General features: G+C 48.6%; 1 protein-coding gene across 1 annotated transcript in view; it reads right to left on the bottom strand.

The window, feature by feature from the left end:
• The window catches only part of Dync1h1 (dynein cytoplasmic 1 heavy chain 1), a 65603-nt gene that overhangs the window by 42305 nt on the left and 6917 nt on the right, over positions 1-16381 (bottom strand). Inside the window, 15 exon segments of the mRNA XM_051151562.1 lie at positions 369-488; positions 574-684; positions 797-823; positions 825-974; positions 1671-1811; positions 3465-3611; positions 4972-5121; positions 6213-6392; positions 6811-7887; positions 8865-9092; positions 9175-9446; positions 10343-10529; positions 11003-11258; positions 11396-11569; positions 14746-14833. Coding sequence (XP_051007519.1) covers positions 369-488; positions 574-684; positions 797-823; positions 825-974; positions 1671-1811; positions 3465-3611; positions 4972-5121; positions 6213-6392; positions 6811-7887; positions 8865-9092; positions 9175-9446; positions 10343-10529; positions 11003-11258; positions 11396-11569; positions 14746-14833 — 3308 coding nt within the window.

Here is a 16381-nt window from a genome sequence, read left to right as displayed (position 1 = left end):
GTATGTATGAGTGTGGGCACATGTGCCATAGCATGTGTGTGCAAGGCAGAGGACAATTGGTCCAAGTTGGTTCTCTCCTTTTCCCACAAGGTTCTAGGGAAAACTCAGGTCACTGGGCTTAACGGCAGGTAACTTACCCACCTCATCTCTGCTCCCCACCAGCCTCTTATTCACAATTCTCCTGCCTAAGCCTCCCGAATGATGGGCTTAGAGGTGCAGCCACCACCAAGCTTTCCACGGTGTGTTCTAACAAGCACAGTGCAGCTGCGAGTGCACTGTGAGAAACGTTCCTTTAGGTGGTGGTCTCTCAGCGTCCCTAGGATACAAGATACTAACAGCCTGACCATGAGTCAAATGTGAAGACTCACTTCAACTTGCTTCTCAAACTGCTTGATCTTCCGCTTTAGAGACTGCACATAGGTGATGAAAGTCACTGCGTCAGAGGTACTGGCCGTGTCCACTGAGTGTTGCTCCAGCTCTTGGCGAGACTGTTGGAGAGAGGGTATTTTTACCATGGTGCCAGGCTTAACCTGAGGCTGCCAGTTCTCTGGGCAACATCCCCACTCCTCTCACCTTTGAGATCTGGGAATGGAATTCTGTCATGTTTGATCCCAGCATCTGCCCAAATTTGCTGAGTACCTCCTTATGCCAGGAGTCATACTTCAAGTTCACCTTGGACTGGACCTGCAGGGGAGGTGGATGGCAGCACTTGGTCAGTTCTTCCCTGGAGTGTGTGTTTAAGCTCCAACTTGCTTTTCCAGCCTCCTGCCTCCTCTTGAGAAGAAGCCAAGCTCACCTTGCCATAATCTATCACCACTGGCCCCAAACTCTTTCTTGGTTTCTGCATTGTCGAAGGTTCCTCTGGCTTTCCTGATCTGGACCAGGAGAGCTTGCCACTTGTTGAGGTCTTCCCCAAGCCGGTTGTAAATGTTTTCCGCCTGCATATCCCATAAACACTGGTACTGAAGCCAAACCTGTAAGTAAGAAACACAGCTCAATTCGTTTGTAGTTCTGTAGTCTATTAATATACCAGTAACCACTATGCCACAGTCCAAATTCATGGTTTCACACCACTGGAGAACCTCACTGCGGAGCTTCAGAATTTATACAGCAAAAGGTGGAAATTTATTTCTCTTGAAAACCATAGTTAAAACCACAAAAGATTTATCCTACCATTCACTTTTGGCTTTAAAATAAGCAAAAAATCGATGGGTGTTGTAGCACACACTTTTAATCCCAGCACTCATAGGCAGACACAGGTGGATCTCGAGTATTCGAGGTAAATCTGGTCTACATAGCTCCAGACCAGCCAAAGCTACATAGTAAGACTCAGCCAGGTTGGTGACACACATTGTAACCCCAGCTCTCACGAGACAAAGAATTCCAGGCCAGTCAGGGCTAGAATAAGGAGTGAGATCTGCCTCAACATAAACAAACAAATAGACAGTGGACAGATAACTAACAAACCAATAAATAAAGCAGGTGTTGCTCAATGAGCCTTATTATCTGTCAAGAGCAATCAGCTTCCCAGTAATTTCTTTCTTTCTTCTCCTTTTGGTGGTGCCGAGGATTGAACCCAGGACCTCTCGGCTACACCCCAGCCCGTCTCTCATGCTCTTACACCTCTACAATAGAGTAGCCAGCATTTGGGTGGAGTCAGAGCATCTTACCTTAACGTACTGCTCAACCTCAGTCACAATGCCCATGACCGCGGAGTACGACTCTTCCAGGGCGACGGGGCCATCAGGCATGCGTGTCAGTGCATTCCGATAGAATTTCTCTTCCTCAGTCAACTCATAGTGCACTCCCACCTGACCAATCAGAGGTGACACCATGTTAAACGGTGTTTACAACACCAATCTCAGTCATCATTCACTTACCAAAAGTGACTCAAAAAAAAAAAAAAAAAAAGAAGTCACCATCAAAAAACATTAAGATATAATATCTAATGCTGGATGTGGTGGCTCACGCTTTTAATCTAAGCACTCGGGAGGCAGAGGCAGGAGGATCGCTGTGAATTTGAGGCCAGACTGGTCTACAAAGATAGTTCCAGGACAGCCAGAACTATTACACAGAGAAAACCCTGTCTGGAAACCCCTCCCCCCAAAAAATGATATCTATTTTCCTTAGCCACCAGCAATGAGAAACCTGGTTATATTTAACTCCTTTTTTTTTTTTTTTTTTTTTTGGTTTTTTTCGAGACAGGTTTCTCTGTGTAGCCTTGGCCATCCTGGACTCACTTTGTAGACCAGGCTGGCCTCGAACTCACAGCGATCCACCTGCCTCTGCCTCCCGAGTGCTGGGATTAAAGGCGCGCGCCACCACGCCCGGCTTATATTTAACTCCTTAAGTCAATAAAAGGAACAGCAGAGTAACCACCAACCGGAAAACATGGAGGTCCTGACGGCACAAGGTGAGAGCAGCTGAGGAATGTAAGCAGCGCTCGGCTCAGCTGAGCTGCCCGAGTGCCTGCTACATGCTAGGCCCCAATCTAAGTACAACAAACAGAAACTTGCACACACATGAAGGCTCATTCTGTAGCAGAGACAAAGGACATGCACATACACTCCCCCGGGAAGCTAGTCTATGCAGAACAAGCAGGAAGACGGTAGGGAGCACAGGGAGGGCCAGGGAATGGTTTTAGTCTATTCACTGTTTATGTACAGGTGGAAGGAGATACAGGCACCTGACCTGCACCTTCTCACTGTGACATGAGAAAAAGAGTGTGTGTATGCACAAACATACCCCAAATAAATAAAACTAAAACAACAAACAAACCCTTGAAGAGTGACATTTATTCTCAAAGTCAAAGGTGTGTTTGGGGGCTGGAGAGACGACCCAGTGGTTCTGAATACTGGCTGCTCTTCCAGAGGTTCTGAGTTCAATTCCCAGCAACCTCATGGTGGCTTGCAACCATCTATAATGTGATTTAATGCCCTCTTCTGGCGGGCAGGTATACATGCAGGCAGAGCACTGTATACATAATAAATAAATCTTTTTTAAAAAGTGGCAGATACTTTTTTTTTTTTTTGGTTTTTCGAGACAGTGTTTCTCTGTGTAGCTTTGGCTGTCCTTGACTCGCTTTGTAGACCACACTGGCCTCAAACTCACTGTGATCCACCTGCCTCTGCCTCCCAAGTGCTGGGATTAAAGGCGTGCGCTATCACACCTGGCATGGCAGACACTTTCAATACCAGAGCTCAGAAGGAAGAGGTAGGTGAATCTGAATTTGAGGCAAACTTGATCCACAGTGAGTACCAATGCAAAGAAGCTCATGAAGAAAACTTTTAAGTGATGAGAAAGGCTGCATATGCCAAGCTTTCCTTTAGGACAAGGAATCTGGTGACCCTGAGTATGAAAGGGCAGGTACAGGGCTTATTTAATGACACATCCTGAGAAGTGGCACCAGAGTCCCAGAAGAGAGCTGGTCAGAGGACATGTGCTTGGAGGCCCTGGACGCTTACCTGGTACCTCTGACTCTGGATCCTGGGCAGTGACAGCACAATCATCTTCCAGGCGAACATCTCCTGGTAGAGCTTGTACCTGCACTCTTCGATGGGCGGATTCAAATAGATCACTTGATTTGTTATTCTTAGCTCATGAACAACGTTCTGGAAAGAAAAGTGTTGTTTTCACTTAGCAACATATTTCAATAAAATGGTTTTGGGTCTTAACAACATTCTTTGTCTAAACTGCGACATCTCTGGCTCAAACTACAAGGTCTGTCACTTTGTCTGTTGCACTCCTGGTCTCTCCAAGACCACAAGAGGCTGGGCAGGCACTGCTTCATCTGCTCCAGCTGTCCTGGGTCAGAACACAGTGTGGGCACTTATGGAAAGCCGCACGCTCAATAAAACAACCCCGAGGCCTGACAGACACTATCACTGAGGCAGTGGGAGGTGGGCACTGCTGCTAACCACATGGGGACTGATCTTTCTACCATCTGTGCTTCAGGCTAGTCAGAATTCTGACTGCATCTCCACTGGGTAATGAATTTATTAACTTAGTTTCAATCATTATTTCCCTGGGATACAATATTTGAAGCAGCAGCTTACAGGCTAGTGAGAGGGACGGCCCAGCTATTAAGGTGGCTGTTGCTAAGCCTTGGCAAAGAGCCTGAACCCTAGGTCCCACTGACCCCCACTAGGTACCCTCTGACTTCCACAAATATACAATGGTACATATGCCCCTAGGTATGCTTTCTAAAATAGACTTTTAAGGTTTTTACAGCTTCCTATTTTGAAATTGTTTTAAACTGACGGGAGATCTGCAAAGAAAGCACAAAGCCGTCCAGCAGCCTTCACAAGACAGAACAAGCCCAAGGTAGCACCCACTTCACTGGTGGTGCTAACGTTCACCATCTGGTTAAACCCTTGGTGTCTGTCAGACTTTTCCCCGCACGGTGACTTCTTCATAAGCACTATGCACCCAGTCTAGACTTCCCACATTCTAAGCAAGTGCTCTAACACTGAGCTGCACCTCTGACCTTGGCCTTCACAGCACTTTTTTTTTCCCCAGACATGGTTTCTCTGTGTAGCTTTGGCAGTCCTGGAACTCACTCTGTAGACCAGGCTGGCTTCAAACTCACAGAAATCCACTTGCCTCTGCCCCCCCCCCCCCTTTTTTAAAAGATTTATTTATTTATAATGTATACAATGTAAACACCTGCCTGCCAGAAGAGGGCACCAGATCTCATTATAGATGGTTGTGAATTGAACTCAGGACCTCTGGAAGAGCAGACAGTGCTCTTAACCTCTGAGCCATCTCTCCAGCCCGCCTCTGCCTTCTTGAGTGCTGGGATTAAAGGTGTGTGCCATCACCACCCGGCACAAGGATGTTTTTTGAGAAAGGGTCTCACTACGTAGCCTGGGCTGACCTTGAACTTGTGACCCTCTTGCCTCCGCTTCTAGAAATACTTCTCAATGCGAGAACTTGTGCTATACCCAGATGAGTGCCACAGGAGATACTCACTTTGATCTTTGGCTCTCCACCAGGCTTGTGACTAACTTGTGGGGCGTCTGTGTCCATGTCGACTTCTGCTTTATCTTCAGCTTGCCCGAGAAGGACCTGGGTCCAAGCTCTAAGGCCAGCCTGCAGACGGACACCCAGTATCCTTTCGATCTACAAAGAAAGCGGAGTCACTGAGTGGCTGCTTCTCAAGGTCAGCTCACAAAGCATGAGAGTAAGAAGGTGGCAGGTGTGCCAAAGTCGAGTGAGTGTTCAGCTCCAATCCTGTCTCACTTCCGTCACACCTGTCTTCTAAGCTGCATTCCTCCGCCTTTGGGACTCACTCGTGAACTACTTGCCAGACTGCCCAGCTCCTAAGGAGACTTAACAGCACGCTGCAGATCAGTTAGCTCTTGGTAGCTGCTACTTGTGATGGAAAACTCACTTAAGTGTTGTTGCGGGGGCTCGGAGGTGGCTTTGGACGTGGAACTACAAACATTCCAACCTGGAGATGAAGCCATTTTTCTTCACCAAGTAGAAGAAAGCCTTCCCTCTGTCCAGAACCAGGCAAATGTCCTCTGTGTGACAGACAGCACCTCTGCATGTCTTTGCCACCAGTGTGCCCTAGGCCACACAACACCCCAGGAATGTGCTGTGGGCTGAGGGATACCACAGTACCTGCGGGCTATTAACTTTCCTCTGTACCATATCCTTGAAGTTTGGGGGTAAGGGGACCAAATTCAATCTGGAACCTTTGCTATGAAATAGGCCCTTGCCTAGACCTCTCTAGTGACATGTCCTCTCCAAACTCATTGATGAGAAAGAGCACCCAGCCCTGGCTTCACTCTTCTACAGCCTTAGGTGTGAAGAGGGCAGTTGTCAGAGAAGGGGGCCTGGAGGGCTACAAGGTGAGGAGTGGATCAGTGCTAAGCAAGGCCCTGAATTCCACCCCAGCACCACCAACACTGCCACCAAGAAGGAAAATAAAAAACAAAAAACCCTTAAAGCATATGCACAGACTGATGGGAAGCTGTCAACTCTCCAGCAGAAGGAAGAACTCTCCCCTGCGCCCCAACCCTGCTCAGATGAGAGCTGCAGGGGACAGGGCCCACAGCACTCGGCTGTGGTGTTAGCTAGAGGGGCTGGACCAGCCAAGTAAATAGCTAAGAAAAATGCGTTCCTGACAAACTAAGGGCCACACCAAAGCGGGCCCGCGCCCACAGAGCAGCAGAGATAAGCAGTGCTCCAGAACCAGGGATATGTACCTCCATGTCCAGCTTGTTGACCCAGATGGGCAGGTTGGAGTAGGAGTGCAGGTTCAGGTCGTCCACCGCCTTCTGGACTCTGTTCAGGATTTCCGAGAACGTCTTGTGATCGTACATGCAGGTTTCCAAGGAGCGGACTTCCAGGTCTATTTTCTCCTCGATAATCAGGAGGTCATCCACCTGGAGGAGGGCACACTTAGCATGCACATGCCGCTTGCTCTACGGCTTACTCACCCTCTTCCCATGAAGAACTCTGCTCAGGGCAGAGAGATCCTCTGTAAACAGCCAGCCCCAGCTGCTGGGACTGCAGGTGCCGCTCCCCCTGCCTGCCCACGGGAACAAGCGCTCCAACTGCAGGCCTGAGACACCTCTCTCTAGCTGTGTCCATACGCCTACCAGCTGCCGACGCCCTTCTCTAGCTGCGTTTCCCAGGGTGTCGCTCGCCAGCATTCCCAAAGCCCCACTCCGTTAGTTTTGTCACTCCTGCCCAGCCCCAGTGGCCTTAGCTTCCAGCCTGCAGACCGCTGTAGAGAACTAGTGTGCTCCCTGACTCAGTGACTAGACCAGCCACAAGCACCAGAGGGTCAAGCCAAGTCACCTTCTCTTGGAAGTTGAACACCGTCTCTGCCAGGCGCTGCACATAGGGGTCGAGTTTGTAGGACTCCCACACCAAGGCGATGCCCTCTGCGATCAAGGCCTGCACCTCCTTCTTCAGGCCGGCCACCAGCAGCGAGATGGTGTTGCGCTCCTCCACCTTCTCACAGGTACGTTCGTAAGTGCGGACACTCTCGATCAGGGAGATGGCAAACGGGTAGAGCTGGTTGGCCTGGTGAGCTTTGTTCACAATTGCAAGTGGCACTCGGAAACCAAGCCACTTGAGGTTCCGGACTTCTTTGGAGAGCGTTATGATCTCTGGAAGGAAGTTCACCTTTAGCTTGAGGACGTTCCCAGTGCGGCCCCGCACTCGGGCACTCTCGATGGTGAAGATGCGACCTGAGACGCCCAGGTTGCGCTGCTGAACCTTCCTTGCCCAGTCATCGAAGATCTCCTGGGTGTTGAGCTTCATACGAAAGCTGTCTCCATCCTGCTTCAGCTTCTGCCCTTCCACATGGTTCTCCCAGCCCTTGCCCAGGACGTCCTCCACTCGCTTCATGTAGGCGGTGAGCTGTCTGTCAATCTGTTTAGCCCAGATGATAGACCCTGACACTGGGGGCAAGTCACGGACATGACTCATTTTACAAGCTTGGCTCTGCGGGTACTGGACCTTGAACTTGTCGTGCAGAGATTCGATGTCATCTTTTACACGCTGGATCAGCTGGGTCTGGTACTCACGAATGGCTCCTCGGATGTGTGGGCGGACGAACAGCGCGTTGAACCTGGAGAAAATCCTAAACATCTCATTGGCATTCTTGGCTGTGCCCAGCTGGTCTCGGAGGCGGGCAGTGATGCGGGTCTCCACGCGGTCGATCCTCTCGTCGTACCGCTTCATCGCGGCCTCCCAGGCCTCCGTACCTTCTTTGGAAACATCCAACCCGTCTACCTCCTTGACGTTCTCATAGGCCAGATTCACCTCTTCGATAGCATTGGCATCTGCAGCATCAAACAGGACCTCAGCCACTTTCATGTCTTGGGGCTCAGGTGCCTCTCCTTGGTTCTGTTGTGCAACTGCTGTGACCTAAAAGAAAGATTAGGAAGAAAAGAATATTTGCAAAATTTGTCATATGCATAGCACAGGATTTTCATGCAGCAAATACAGACTTTTAAGCCTTTATTATTTTATAATCACAATTCAACCATGACCACATTACAAAAAAATCTCCTTGCACATTTCAGTCTTTATTGTATTCCTTTTTTTAAAAAGGAAAGAATTGGTGAAAAAGGAGAGGGAATGAAGAGAAGTGCATACACAGGACTAGGATGTAGCTCAGCAACAGGACATTTGACTAGCATGCACAGGACCGTGGGTTCAATCCCCACGATGGGACAAAAGAAAAAAAAAAAAAATAAACAAAACAAAATACCCTAACCCAAAAGTATATAAAGAAAAAAAGGAACCACAAAATTGTTTTAATAAAGGTCAGAGATAAACAGTAATTACCGATAATTTGTTAGGGTACACTGTGGAAGGACTCTGCTGAAATCACCCACTATAGTCTAACGCCCAGGGTATCTGGCTCGAGTGTAGTCAGGTGAAGGGCAGAAGGACTGGGTGGAGCACTTATGCACTGGCTCGTCTGTATTCCTTAATGGTGGGAACCCAGGGCCTCACACACACTAGCGCAGTGCTCTGCCTCTGAGCTGGACCCATGCTGAGCACACTAAGTGTTCAGACACTTATAACAACATAATGCAGTGTCAGATCTCACAGGTGACAAGCCAAAACTAAACAAAAACAACAAAACAGAACAAGAACAGAAAACCCCCCTAAGTAAAAGTAGTTAATTCTTTCTCTTTTTTGGGGGGGAGGGAGTGTTTCAAGACAGGGCTTCTCTGTGTAGCCTTGGCTGTCCTGGATTTACTTTGTAGACCAGGCTGGCTTTGAACTCACAACAATCCACCACTGCACCCAGCCAAAGTAGGTAATTCTTTTTTAAAAATTACTTTAAAAAAGGCATCAAAACAGGAGTGTGTGAACCTCTGTGACAGACATACTTGTGGCCTCAGGACTCTGACAATGACAGCCCTCAGCTGCTCATGCTGGCGACGGAACTTTCGCATCTGGTCGAGCCGGGCCTGCAGCTTCCTGTGGGCAGGGTTGATGCGCCACACCATCTTCAGGTTCTCCTCCCTCTTCCTCTTGACGATGTCTCTCAGCAGCACCTGGAGCTTCTCGTACTCGTCGTCCCAGGTCTGGAAGACTTCGAAGCAAGCCACCATGACCTGTGGTGCAATTTGGAGATGGGCGTGTCACTGCGTCACGCTCATCACTGGTTCAGGGCGGTTTTCCAAGAACATGACTTACCTTTTCAAACTCTTCATAAGCTACATGCATCAACTTCCTAGTGCCCAAGACTTTGAGCAGCTGAGAACTCAAGTCTCTGGAAATTGCCTCCACAAGACGCAGGGCCCGCTGAATGGGGTATTTTGTGTTTCGGATTTTTCTCAGATGTGTGAAAATTGCAACAAGTGCCTGCCTTATTTTGTCCAGCTCAGTGGCAGACAGCAGGTCGTTGAGAGGGAAGTCTTTCATCAGAGGGTTGTAGTCATTCACCGTCTCCAGCGCCTGCTTGAGACCTAGATTGAAAGAAAGGGTTGACATTGCAAATATTTTAGTTACAGAACAATTATTCATGGTATTTGAAAAAAAAAAAAAAATCAACACCCTAGCGTAGACTCAATTTTGCTTTTTTAAGGGCAGAGTTGAAGCTAGGCATAGTGGCACTCCCAGTGTTCCTATTAAAAAACAAATTAGTTAATCTATTATAGAATCGGGGACCAGACGTTAAGACCCATGTTCGCTGGGCAAGCATATTCGTATCTCTTGGTCTTTGTGAAACAAGGGTCCTGCTATGCAGTTGAGAATGGCCATGACTGGGTTGGGGGATAGCCTAGTAAGCTCAGTGCCCGAGGGACACTGTGGCAGTTCTCAATGCTGCAGGCAGGCAGAGGATGTACTGAGACTGTGCGCCATGCCTGGCCCTGCACTTACTGACCATTGGGCTAAGGAGAAAGTGGAGGAGGGAAAGGAAGAGGAAAAGCAATACTGATGCTTCCTGCCCACTCAGCACTGGGCAACCACCATCTCCTGCCTTGACTGAAAGCTCACCTGACTACCCAGCAACCACACAGTGAAGAGACGGGAGGGCAAGTCCCAGGGCTCACTATCCTCAGGCCTAAAAACTGTCCTGGTTTCTCAAAAGCCACGAAGAGGAAAGAAAGTAGGGAGGACAGCCCTAGAACTTTATCCTGTAAAACTGAGGGCAAGATGAGTTAGTAACAGGAGAGAAAGAGTTAAGAGTTAGACTAGTAGTGTCTAAGATGTGTCCACTGCTACAGCACTTGTCTGACACATACAAAGCCAGACCTGGGTCTGATCCCAACTGCATCTACTAACTTTCATCTAAATCGTCAAAGACCTTAAGAAGTAAAGCCAGTAACTTATGTGTCAGATTGCCGGCTTTGGCTTTTACCTGTGTCAGTGTCAAAGCTGACAGTGGCATGGAAGCGTTTGCCATGTTTCAAGATGTCCAGGGTCAGAAGGACCTCTGGGCTCTCCCGCTTCTCCTGGATGCGGTACAGTGCACGTTCCAAGTTGAGCCAAAAGCTGATTTCCTGCAAGGCAGTTCCCGATGCTGGATCTCGGTCAAGTTTGGTTACCTTTGAAAACAAGATGACACCACCTGGTAAGCTCCAAGTCAATCCCTCTCCTATACACATGAAGGGTTTGGTCTGAAGCCTGGCAAGATGGCTGGGTTAAACGGCTCACATGTCCTCACTACCTGCCCAGGATCTGGCCCCGCATGAGCAGCCCTAGAAGCAGGAGGGGCTCCTACCATCACAACAGAAGACCTTGGGGCTGGTCCCCATAGACATTAAAGGGCAAACCATCTCGCCAGGCGTGGTGGTGCACGCCTTTAATCCCAGCACTCGGGAGGCAGAGGCAGGCGGATCGCTGTGAGTTCGAGGCCAGCCTGGTCTACAAAGTGAGTCCAGGATGGCCAAGGCTACACAGAGAAACCCTGTCTCGAAAAAACAAAAAACAACAACAACAACCCCCCCTGCAAAAACCCCCCCCCCCAAAAAAAAAGGGCAAACCATCTCACACAGGCTTTCAGTTATGGTGCCCTTACCTTTTGAATTTCTCGGATCCACCGATTAACTCCAGACTGTAATTGGTTAAGAAAAGTTGGGTCTTCAACCTTATCACCAAAATCTGTAACTTTAGGCTTTTCCCCACGCTCGTAGCATTGCTTTGCAACGTTTGTGATAATGGGATGGATGGGCAAGCTGATCTCTGGGATCTCAATGTTCTGCTGCAGGTGAAGGAGCCCCATCTCAAGCTCCGCAATCTTTTTTTCAACTGAAGGAGCCATCTTATCACCATCCCTACAAAGACAGAAAGTGTCTCAAAGTCAGAGCACTGTGCTGGCCCCACAGCCCATTATTTAAGGTCTGCTAAGTGTCAGCGAGATGCACCTCTGTGACTCGATGGAGCCAAGCTGCAGTAAGCAAGCAGTTCTCACCTGTCTGCCTTGCCAGACTCTCTGATGTAGGACTTAAAGAAAGGCGCCACCGCATTGCTGATGAAGGAGTGCAGGGTTTCGTACGGCGAGTCTTCACTGAGAGTGAGGACCCGAAGCTGGGAGGACACTGGCTTATCTGCATCAATCACAGGGGCTCGCTTGATGAAAGCCAAGCTAAAAAGCAAAAGAAGAAATCAGAACCATTCTTAAATAGTTTTAACCACTGTAGTTTTTGTGTTGAAAACAAATTAAAACTTGGTAACTGGAAATTATACTAAGAACAGGAGCTAGGTGTGGTGGCGCTCGCCTCTAATCCCAGCACGGAGGTGGAAGCAGGAGAATCCCTGAGAGTTTCAGGCCAGCCAGAAACACAGAGTGAGAGCCTGCCTCAGACTAACCAACCACCCAGTGTGAACCGTGCTTTTCCTTGCCCACTGTGGGAGGATGCCTGCATCCTGTATCATGATATAGTTATAGCATGTCCCCATGACACCAGGCAAAGTTAGCGACTGGACACTGGCACAATTCACAGTTCTGGCTTAAAACTAACCAACTCTGAATTTGAGGCTAGCCTGGTCTACAAAGAGTTCCAGGACAGCCAAGGCTATAAGAAAAACCTGTCTTAAAAAAAAAAAAACCACACACAAACAAAAAACTAGACCAAAACAAAAAGCCAAAAACAACAACAAACCCCAACCCACTCCAGCAACTGTAAGCCGAGGGTCAATCTTACCTGCACTAACACACACCATGGACCTGTCACCTGTCTTGTCAGCTTTCACAAAGAAAAGCTGCACTCACTGAACTGGCCATTTCTCTAAGCTCCACTTCATATTTTTTGACTTCTCTTCCCGCCTCTGGACACTACTTCATTAGTCCTCCCATTTCCCTAAATACAGCACACAGGCCAATGAGACGGTTCAGTGTGTAAGGGCCCCTGATGCCAAACCAACCTGGGTTCAACTCCCCCATCCTCCACCCCGGAACCCCATAGCGCAAGTAAAGATTCCTGTAGACTGTTCTGTGACGTGCCCAGTGATAGAGAGCTTTCAGTACTGCAAGAGATGGGGACTGAAGGAACACTGACATATGTGTTGCTGCTGTGCTGTCAGTCAGTTTCTATCTCCGTGCTTGCCCACTCCATGCGTGGCAGACACTAGCAACCCCTACCTGAGAGTTCTACCCACCACCCACACAATATCCACACTAGTCTTCTGCAGCCCTTTCCCCTTATTTCTTTTTCTTTTGAGACAGGTCTCCCCTTCTCTGTAGACCAGGCTAGCCCTTCTCTGTAGACCAGGCTAGCCCTGAGCATTAGATCCCTAGCTTCAGCCTCCTCATAGCTGGGGTTACAGTAAGTGCCACTATACTCAGCAACAGCTCTGTAGTCTTGAAACTGCCTAAGAAGTTTTGACTGCCAGTGCAGAATAATGACAGTTTTCACATATGGAAACTTGAAAGTTTCTACTGGAATTAAAAGTTGATATAAACGTTCTAGAAGGTGGAAAATCTGGCAACATGCATTAAAACATTCCTCCCTCCCTTCTGCCAAAGACTGTGTAGCCCTGGCTGTCTTGCACTCATTTTATAGACAGGCTGGCCTCTAACTCACAGAGACCCGCCTGCCTCTGCCTCCTGAGTACTGGGATTAAAGGCGTGCGCCACCACATAGTGCATTAAAACTCTGATGCCTTTCTTATGAAACAGTAATACTAGCTTGAAGGATCTGTCCTGAAAAGAATACACAAGAATGTTTTCTACTCACTTATAATGATGAATGTAAGATAAAAGCAGAGATTGTTATTAAAGCAAAGAATAAAATCTGATGGAAACCCGAACCTACTAGTAAGCACATAACAGCTCAAACGTTAAGACCAGCACCATGTACAGAAAACTGGAAAGTGCCATAATGCACCCTGACTTAGGCATCTCGCCTGCGTCCTATCACGTGTGTCCATGCAGCAGACCTATGGCCCACCATCATAATGCACCCTGACTTAGGCATCTCGCCTGCGTCTATCACGTGTGTGGCCCACCATCATAATGCACCCTGACTTAGGCATCTCGCCTGCGTCTATCACGTGTGTGGCCCACCATCATAATGCACCCTGACTTAGGCATCTCGCCTGCGTCTATCACGTGTGTGGCCCACCATCATAATGCACCCTGACTTAGGCATCTCGCCTGCATCTATCACGTGTGTGGCCCACCATCATAATGCACCCTGACTTAGGCATCTCGCCTGCGTCTATCACGTGTGTGGCCCACCATCATAACGCACCCTGACTTAGGCATCTCGCCTGCGTCTATCACGTGTGCGGCCCACCATCATAATGCACCCTGACTTAGGCATCTCGCCTGTGTCTATCACGTGTGTGGCCCACCATCATAATGCACCCTGACTTAGGCATCTCGCCTGTGTCTATCACGTGTGTGGCCCACCATCATAATGCACCCTGACTTAGGCATCTCGCCTGCATCTATCACGTGTGTGGCCCACCATCATAATGCACCCTGACTTAGGCATCTCGCCTGCGTCCTATCACGTGTGTGGCCCACCATCATAATGCACCCTGACTTAGGCATCTCGCCTGCGTCCTATCATCACGTGTGTGGCCCACCATCATAATGCACCCTGACTTAGGCATCTCGCCTGCGTCCTATCACGTGTGCGGCCCACCATCATAATGCACCCTGACTTAGGCATCTCGCCTGCGTCTATCACGTGTGTGGCCCACCATCATAATGCACCCTGACTTAGGCATCTCGCCTGCGTCTTATCACGTGTGCGGCCCACCATCATAATGCACCCTGACTTAGGCATCTCGCCTGCGTCTATCACGTGTGCGGCCCACCATCATAATGCACCCTGACTTAGGCATCTCGCCTGCGTCTATCACGTGTGTGGCCCACCATCATAATGCACCCTGACTTAGGCATCTCGCCTGTGTCTATCACGTGTGTGGCCCACCATCATAATGCACCCTGACTTAGGCATCTCGCCTGTGTCTATCACGTGTGTGGCCCACCATCATAACGCACCCTGACTTAGGCATCTCGCCTGCGTCCTATCACGTGTGCGGCCCACCATCATAATGCACCCTGACTTAGGCATCTCGCCTGCGTCCTATCACGTGTGCGGCCCACCATCATAATGCACCCTGACTTAGGCATCTCGCCTGCGTCTATCACGTGTGTGGCCCACCATCATAATGCACCCTGACTTAGGCATCTCGCCTGCATCCTATCACGTGTGCGGCCCACCATCATAATGCACCCTGACTTAGGCATCTCGCCTGCGTCCTATCACGTGTGCGGCCCACCATCATCGTGCCGCTCATGCTACTTACCTATTGGACTTCACCCCGTAATGAATGTCTGTGCTGATGTTATAGGAAATGAATTCTTTCTCCTCTTCTCCTTCATCACCAACGTCCTCTACAAATCAAAATATCAACCACATTGATAAGAAATTTCTCATTTTTCTTATTTGTTTATTAATATAATTTATTCAGATTACAACCCGATTAAAAAATACGTTTTCGTGACTCTTAAATTAAGCATTTATTTGCTGTGTGACCTTGGGGACAAGGAGGCTGCCTTCTCTGTATCTTCCAGGCAATACTGAGTGCCTGGGAACACAAGTGAAGTCTCAGAGATGTGGGCAGTACCAATAGTTTCTCACTGTCCCTGGCCTCTAGACTCACCCTCTGGGTCCCAAAAAGTCAAGTCTCTCCCCATTCCAAGTGTGGTCTGCTCAGCTGCATACTCAGCTCTTAATACATGACATGGCAGGCATTTCCATGTCACACAGTCAGCCCTGTTTTCCAGGTACCAAGTAATGCTCTCCAAGGCACTCAGCTGGAGAGCGCCCATGAGAATGCTGACGCCTGCACGTCTACATAAGCCTTCCACCAGCACACAGCAGGGCCAGACCCTGGAAGCCTGCTAACACCCAGCTGCTCTGTCAAGCACCTGCCAGTCCCTCTTCCACCTAAGCTAATCAAAAGCATGGACCATGTGGGACCCACACAGCACACAGGCCACACCACACAGCAAGCTTACTGGAACGTAGCAGTAACAGCTTCAAGAGGCATGTGAACCAGACTTCCATATTAAAAATCAGAATTAAGGAAAAAACTGTAAGAATGATCTGGATGTAGTGCCATAGGCACTTAATCCTAGCATCTGGGAGGCACAGGACGGTGGATCTCTGTGAGTTTAAAGCCAGCTAGATCTACACAGTCAGTTTGAAGCTAGCAGGGCTATATCGTGAGACTGTCTCAAAATAAAAGATTAAGTCTAAAAGATAATGCCAACTTCTCTATCAATAACCTCCAAGGCATGTGAACATTCTAGGTGAATTATTTCCACAATGACTCATAGTATGAAATATCAACATTAGCAAAGTCTACAATTTACAGGTTTGTTTAACAGGATTATTTAATACATTTCCTTTTTTATATCCCCTTTCTTCTCCCCTGACCCCTAGAGACAGGGTTTCACTGTATAGCTCTGGCTGGCCTAGGACTCACTATGGAAATCAGACCTCCACTGGCTTCTGCCTTCGGAGTGCTGAGATTAAGGGCACGAGCCTCCACAGCAGCCTCCCCTTCATTTTGAAGCCATGAGGTAGGTGAAAGGCAACAAACCTAACACGAGATGCTAACGGAGGCCGAGTGGTGTGGGCTTCAAATTCATGAGCAGCAAAGGCCATGGCACACTGAACTGCGTCGTCTACAAGGCTTCTTTTAGCAATTAGACCTTGAAATTCAGGTATAAAATACAGAGCCAGAGCAAATGCTATATGCTTTGTCAATTTTAACCGTACAACTTTAACCAGAGTAAAGACAAAATGTCTCCTCTCTTATGTGGGCTTTGGGTTTAAGTTGGGGGGAGGGGGTTGAAAGGGGACTGTGGGGGGAGGGGAAGCACTCTTAAGGGAGTTGAGAGTAAAAAGGGTAATGGCATATATGTGAGATGAAA

This window comes from Acomys russatus, chromosome 1 (genome assembly GCF_903995435.1).
Source record: "Acomys russatus chromosome 1, mAcoRus1.1, whole genome shotgun sequence".
NCBI lineage: Eukaryota > Metazoa > Chordata > Mammalia > Rodentia > Muridae > Acomys > Acomys russatus.
Note: the sequence above shows the minus strand (reverse complement) of the source record. Positions and strands in the feature narration are given on the sequence as shown.